General features: G+C 40.7%; 1 protein-coding gene across 1 annotated transcript in view; it reads right to left on the bottom strand.

Annotated features, from left to right (window-relative positions):
• Positions 1-2,179: 2,179 nt before the first annotated feature.
• The window catches only part of pawr (PRKC, apoptosis, WT1, regulator), a 61,362-nt gene continuing 55,786 nt past the window's right edge, over positions 2,180-7,755 (bottom strand). Inside the window, exons 6-7 of the mRNA XM_061912037.1 lie at positions 7,057-7,161; positions 2,180-2,869 (exon numbers count right to left, since the gene is read on the bottom strand). Of these exons, the coding sequence (XP_061768021.1) occupies positions 2,783-2,869; positions 7,057-7,161 (192 nt within the window). The 3' untranslated portion in view covers positions 2,180-2,782. The remainder of the gene's footprint in view (positions 2,870-7,056; positions 7,162-7,755) is intronic.

Raw genomic sequence — 7,755 nt, 5'->3', positions numbered from 1 at the left:
ACATGCTGCATTCAAGGTTGCTGGGGGATATCACCGCTTCCTTGCACATTGTGGTTGCTTTTCTTTTTTCAAAATGCACATATTCTTGCGAAATGAACATTTGTACATAACCTGTCATTTTTGTAAATCCGAATCTTTATTTAATTGTATTTTTTTTCCCAGTTAGCTCACATTATGGTTTAGAAAGAAACATTTTTGGGGATTTTGCTGTAAGTCCAGCCCATGTTGAAAAAATTGACGATAAAGATGACTTTGACAAAGCCTTTGGGGTCAGACGTCGACCGAAAAAACATGTACACACGCACACATTTATTTGCCACCTTCTTCAGACCTCCGAAAAGTGCCTACCTCTTTAGGACCACCCTCTCTAGATATATAAATATTTGTATTTACAACATTAGTAATATATAAATATAAAAAAGCTTGTTGTGAAAAATGAGTTGGAATTTCACAAGAAAAACTTAGAATTTTGGCAGTATTATAATAAAAGTCGTCATTTTACTCAACGCAAGTCAAAATTTTCCAAGAAAAAGTGAACATATGTGCAATATTATGATAAAAGTCAGATTTTTTTTTTTTAATCGGTCGCAATTTTACAAGAAAAGCTTAAAATGTTGGCAATTTTATGAAGAGTCGTAATTTTACTGTACCCCGCCTTCCGCCCGATTGTAGCTGAGATAGGCGCCAAAAGGGAATAAGCGGTAGGAAATGGATGGATGGAAGTCACAATTGTATAAGAAACCTTTAAAATGTTGGCAATATTATCCATCCATTTTCTACCGCTTATTCCCTTTTGGGATTTTTTTGCCGTACCACTAGATGGAGCCCACGTACCACTGGTAGTACACTTACCATAGTTTGAGAATCCCTGATTTAGTGTAAGTCTGAGTAAATAGTGTGAGTTTTCAACTTCCATCCATCCATTTTTTACCGCTTATTCCCTTTTGGCGCCTATCTCAGCTACAATCGGGCGGAAGGCGGGGTACACCCTGGACAAGTCGCCACCTTATCACAGGGCCAACACAGATAGACAACATTCACACACTAGGGACCATTTAGTGTTGCCAATCAACCTATCCCCAGGTGCATGTCTTTGGAGGTGGGAGGAAGCCGGAGTACCCGGAGGGAACCCACGCAGTCACGGGGAGAACATGCAAACTCCACACAGAAAGATCCCGGCCCTGGATTTGAACCCAGGACTGCAGGACCTTCGTATTGTGAGGCAGACGCACTAACCCCTCTTCCACCGTGAAGCCTATATTATAATAATCTGAATTTTTCTCGGCAAAATTATGGAAAGTCATCATTTTACTCATAAAATGTCACTATTTTACAAGAACAAAAAAAAAATTGGCAATATTGTGATAAGTAAGAATTTTGGATGACAGATATAATTTTGCTGTAAAAAGGACTAATTTTACAAGAAAATAGTTACATTACATAAACAGAAAGAATATAAGAAATTGTTCCCAATTTTAAAAGAAAAAAGTTGACTGGTTTTAGTTATTTTGTAAAATTGTTTGTTTGTAATTGGTTTTTAATCTTCATTTACTTCAAGTTATTACAGTATGTCTCTATATACATATTTATTTATTTTTATTAATTTAGGCCAAAGGGGGTGCATTTCAATTTCTTACACACACACATGCGTTATTATATATGTTGGCCAGAGGGGGAGCACTTCAAATTTTTACACACACCTGTTATTTCACAAGTTGACCAGAGGGGGAGCACTTGTAAAACTGATACACAATTTGGAAAAATCCCTCCTGTTTGGGACCACCCTCATTTTGATAGATTTCACCACCATGGTACAAATGAGACATTCTCTATTAGATGCAATGGTTTTCCATATTGGGACTATGATTTATGTCCTAACTTGTTCACCGCTCCTTATATGGAAGGTACTTTTCCTTGTTGTTGTCTCAAGAAGGGTCGAGACACACACACACACACACACACACACACACACACACACACACACACACACAGAGAAAGAGCTACAACAACGCTACTTTGCCTTGTGGTGTCATTTCCTAAGCTGGATGATTGACAAGTTCAATCACGACATCTGCGTGTTTATAGAGCCCCGCCCCCTGCCGCCCGCCCACCACATTAGCGATTCAGTAGCGAGCTATCATCATATCAAATTAGCTTTAATGAGCACAAGCGAGCCGACTGAAGGGAGATAATGAAAACTTTTATTAAATGCCTGCATCGTCTGTACATGCGAAACACATCCGCACCGTTTGTAGGCATGCTTCTGTGCCATGTTGCCGTCTAAAAGCTAAAAAAAAAAAAAAAAAAAAAAAAAAAAAAAAGAGTATCTCAATCTGGCTTGTTGCCTTTGATGCCTTCAAAGTCCCTCGTTCATTTGGTGGCAAAAAAGCAGCAAGGACATTAAAATGCTTCTTACTTCCAATACTAAAAACTAGCCCTGAAAACATGATGCGTGACAAGCGAAATAGTCCGACATGGAAACGTGTGAAGCAGGAGGAGCAAGAAGAAGCGGCAGATTGATCAGGCGGACATCTTGGATTCCAAGCAGCTACACGCATACGTTTCTTTTTCATTTTTGCCCTTTAAGGATCTAAACAACTAATTGCTTCTTATGTACAAAACATTTACATTAAATACGCATTAGGTGACTCCCGTGAGAGCCAACTCCAACACAAGAGTGGGACAAATCGTCCTCGGAGACCCGGAGGACGACGCTAAGCAGAACACACATGTGCGCGCGCACGCACACACAACTCGGTCCAGCGAGGCGGCGTGGAAAGTTCTACCTGGTCAGCTGACCCACCACTTTGAGCAGTGTCTTGTTCTCTTGTTTCAGCTGCTCGTTCTCGTCCTCGATATCGTCCAGATCCTGCAAAAAGGCCTCAGTGAGAAAACGTGCCCTCCATTAACTTTGTGGGACATTACTGTATTTTAGATACACACAAAAAAATAATTTTACTAATAATTTTATGAATTGACACCAAATGTTCAATATTTGCAAACAGAGACACATTGCATGTTTACACATAAACATGCATTCACAAACATATATGCCACACACATACATGTGAAGTGAAGTGAATTATATTTATATAGCGCTTTTCTCAAGTGACTCAAAGCGCTTTACATAGTGAAACCCAATATCTAAGTTACATTTAAACCAGTGTGGGTGGCACTGGGAGCAGGTGGGTAAAGTGTCTTGCCCAAGGACACAACGGCAGTGACTAGGATGGCGGAAGCGGGAATCGAACCTGCAACCCTCAAGTTGCTGGCACGGCCACTCTACCAGCCGAGCTATACCGCCCCACCCCTCAATCCAACGGCCTCGACACAAATCCCATAGGGGTGATGAAAAGATGGTCAGCGCCTGATAGAGATGCGCCGTTTGTGGTCATAACCGCGGAGTCCACGGATAAACCGCGGGTCGGGCGGGTGACATGACGAAAAAATAGATTTTAAATAGATTCGGGCGGGTGGCGGTTGAACCAATTCGGAAATACATATTGTAATAATCCCAGGAATGTAGGCTCATACAACTTCTTTGTTTGTCTCTAACGCTTGTCACAACTCGAACTCTCACTTCCTGTCGACAACGTCACTTCCCTATCTCTCCCGGAAGTCCCGCCCCCCAGCCAAAGTCATTGGCTAACACCCCGTAGCCAGCTGCTACATTATACATAGTTAAATGTTATGTTGAAGAAGTTCATTTAGCCTACTGACGTGTATTTATAAATGGTTGATTTATACAGGCTAGTAAGGTAAAGTGTTGTACCTGACAACACTTGATGGTACAATCCATATAAGACGTCACAGATGACGTCACGCTAACATCACGTGACACCTCTGATGAAGGCTGACAACACTTGATGGTACAATCCATATAAGACGTCACAGATGACGTCACACTAAAATCACGTGACACCTCTGATGAAGGCTGCAGAAGCCAGGTAGCCCAAACTTGTCAAATACAACACTTTATCTTACTAGCCTATAGAAATCAACCATTTATAAATAGTTCAATGTTGTTACCCACATACAAAAAACAAGCAGCACTCTTTGAAACAATATGTGGGCATACTTTTATTTTGAAGTGTCTCCTTTGGTCTGTCGACGGATGTAAGGAAGCTACTTCCGGGTTTGAGTACACTTGTTTTTTGATGTAATGAGAAGGGAGAAAGAGAGTGACTGATCGTAACAAAGACCAAAAAGTTTCACAAGGACTTTAAGCGTTTGGGCTATAAGAGCCAGAAGATCACAATTTCCTCCTAAAAGAAGCATGCAGGCCAACGAGGTATTTGTTTATCATTTGTTGGTATTTGATTTGGTAAAATGTTTGATCCACATGCTGTGCATGTTATTATTTTTACATTTGTTACGTGCTTTATTTATTACAGTTTTCACAGTGAATTGGAAGGGAAAGTAAGCCTTCAAATAAATCAGTTCAAGAAAGCCATTGTGTCTGTGCTATTTGGAGGGAGTTACACTTTCTAACCTAGCATAGCTCGGTTGGTAGAGTGGCCGTGCCAGCAACTTGAGAGTTGCAGGTTCGATTCCCGCTTGTGCCATCCTAGTTACTGCCGTTGTGTCCTTGGGCAAGACACTTTACCCACCTGCTCCCAGTGCCACCCACACTGGTTTAAATGTAACTTAGATATTGGGTGTCACTATGTAACGCGCTTTGAGTCACTTGAGAAAAGCGCTATATAAATATAATTCACGCTATATAAATATAATTCACTAATGCCTTGCATCATCTATATTAGATATATAACAACGGGTGGGTGTGGGTTTGATAAAACGTTGGTTCGGGTGGATTGCTAGTGGAAGACCACTTTAGTGATGCAGTTGCGGATTATATAATTGCCTATCCGCGCATCTCTAGCGCCTGAGACCTGCGGCCTACCACCATGACCCGCACTCTCTTCCCTTAGTTGCTAGATATCTGGAGATGTATGTTGTAATATGTATATGTGCTTTGCTATGGACGTTTTTTTCCCAGTCTAGATTGTGTTTTTTTTTACTTATCATTCCCCAGCGTTTTACCTTTTTCCAATCTTTTACGGGGCGCCTTGTTGCGACTCTTCAACGTTCCTGTTTTGTAACCTTGTACACTGTTAGTCTAATCTTGAACGGGTTTGTGCTGAAAACAAAGTTTTGTTGTACTTGTGCAATGACAATAAAGACCTATTCTATCCTTTCCTATCCAAAGCGGTAGAAAATGGATGAATGGATGGATTTACATTTAAAAATATTGAAATATATTTGCCAGAGAAGGGAACCTCACTTCTAATTGCATGTTCAAAATTTCAAAAAAATCAAATTTAACACATATGTACATATTTTTATTTGCAAGTCTTTAAAATCAAATTAATTATATTTGGGGAAACCTCTGGGAAACCTCACTCCATTAACTTAGCACGCTAAATAATACACATTAAAATAAATCAATAATAAAAATAAAAACATTTTACATGCCCGATTGTAGCTGAGATAGGCGCCAGCGCCCCCCGCGACCCTAAAAGGGAATAAGCGGTAGAAAATGGATGGATGGATGGATGGATACATGTCAGTAGTTTTATTCACATGTATTACAATTCAGGCAAGATTGGGGAACCTCACACCATTTACTGTATACATTACTGCAATATATAAAAATAATAAAATAACTATTCAGTTTTAAGTTGAAAACTCACTAATTACTCAGACTTACACTAAATCAGGGGTTCTCAAACTATGGTAAGTGTATTACCAGTGGTACGTGGGATCCATCTAGTGGTACGGCAAAAAAATCCCCTAATTAAAGCACAGTGTTTTATTTTCCTATATTCTTACACAGTGATGCTGTTCAAACTGTGTATAGTGTTACACTGGACAAAAATATTAAATATATGTGTTGAATAAAACCTTTGCCTTGTTTGTAATGAATATTTAGGCAAACTATGCTACTGTATTTTAATGTTGGTCACTATGGTGGCACTTGGGAGAACCAAGCTTTTTTTGAGGTTGTACTCTGTATAGCTCAGTTGGTAGAGTGGCCGTGCCGGCAACTTGAGGGTTCCCGGTTCGATCCCCACTTCCGCCATCCTCGTCCCTGCCGTTGTGTCCTTGGGCAAGACACTTTACCCACTTGCTCCCAGTGCCACCCACGCTGGTTTAAATCTAACTTAGATATTGGGTTTCACGATGTAAAAGCGCTTTAAATCACTAGAGAAAAGCATTATAGAAATATAATTCACTTCATGATCTTCTGGAATGATCCAAACAAGAAAATGCATATTGTAAGCAGCTTTCAGGAAATGTATGAACATGCTATACTTCCTTCATTAAAAACAACAAATGTCATTAAAAAATGTCAGCGGACACCAAAACACACACATTGAATTAGTTTTTATCAGCCCCTTAAGTCATCCAGCAGCTTTAAAATGATAAAATAATATTGATGAATAGACAACGGTCCAAATATGTTGACATAAACACGTCGACGCAGGATTACCTAGCCATCGTCTGTCTTTGCAGCGCAATTACCTATTTTCTCACAGCCGTGTGCATTACTTTGTCAGTTAGCACATACTTTTCAGACGTGCTAAATCAACATGCAAAATAGCGCTCGCAAAACAGTTTCAGCCTTGATAAATCCCATTGCGTGTGCTGAATGATTATATTTGCACTTTCTTCTCCAAGTACTGTGGGCGTTCTGATGACCAGCATATATTCTGTATGTTTATGAAGACTGAGAGGCTACATGTTTTGTTTACTAAAGAGAAGCAATCTACTGCATAGATCAGCTGTGTGCTATCAAGTTTGCATGTGTTTTAGTACACGCAACTCTTAAGTGGATCAGGCCCTAAATGGTTCTGGACAAGGGGTGCCCCCTGCTGGTTGTAACTTGTTCATTTAACTTGCTGTTGAACTGTGCTTTTAGTTTTCGAATTCCAAAAGTGCAAGATTAAGATTTAATCAGATTCTGCACCATACTTCTCAGCGACAGCGGCATTAGTACGTTTTATCGTCCGCGGCGTCAGACTGAGGAACCCTTTGAGCTGGACTGCAACTCACCCTGTTGAGCAGGTCGATCTCCTCCTTGAGCTTGCTGATGAGGTCGTCTTTGTCCTGTTGGGCCTTCAGCAGCCTGGCGCTCTCCTGGCGCTCTCTGGTCAGGTCCTGCAAACAAGAAGAAGTAAGTGGAAGACGTGAGACGCTAACTTTATTTTCACGCTTTAGAGCAGGATGTCTTCCTCTCAGCTGACCTTACATCTGTATCCATGGCAACCCGCTCTCTCACTGTCTATATTTATTATAAAAAAAGAGGTCTTGCGAATGATGATGATGATGGTGGTGGCAGCTTTGATGTGGGTTCAATGGACCCTGTGGTCTAACAAGTCTAAGCTTTGATGAAAAGCGACTGGACCATCAGGAGGATTCTCATCATCAGGAAGCTGCTGACGACCTCCGACATCCTCAGCCTACGTCAGTGCCGCCCAACACGCTTTTTCTACTGGTTGCTAGCATTTTGCAAAAACAGGATACATTCATTTTGAATGCAATATTGGTTAGATATTGTGTCAGCTACAACACAAAGTCTCCTGGGGCCTCATATATTAAGCATGCGTACGCACTTTTTTTACTGCAAATTTGAGATGTATCAAGACTGAACTTTACACAGAAATGTGCGGTGCCTCATGCCAGCCTCATGCCTGGCGTAAGCACATTTCTACAGGCTGTGGATACTTTGACAAAACACACAGAAGTGGCCAT

The sequence above is a fragment of the Nerophis ophidion genome, linkage group LG10, assembly GCF_033978795.1.
Source record: "Nerophis ophidion isolate RoL-2023_Sa linkage group LG10, RoL_Noph_v1.0, whole genome shotgun sequence".
Classification (NCBI taxonomy): domain Eukaryota; kingdom Metazoa; phylum Chordata; class Actinopteri; order Syngnathiformes; family Syngnathidae; genus Nerophis; species Nerophis ophidion.
This window is presented reverse-complemented; position numbering and strand designations above follow the sequence as displayed.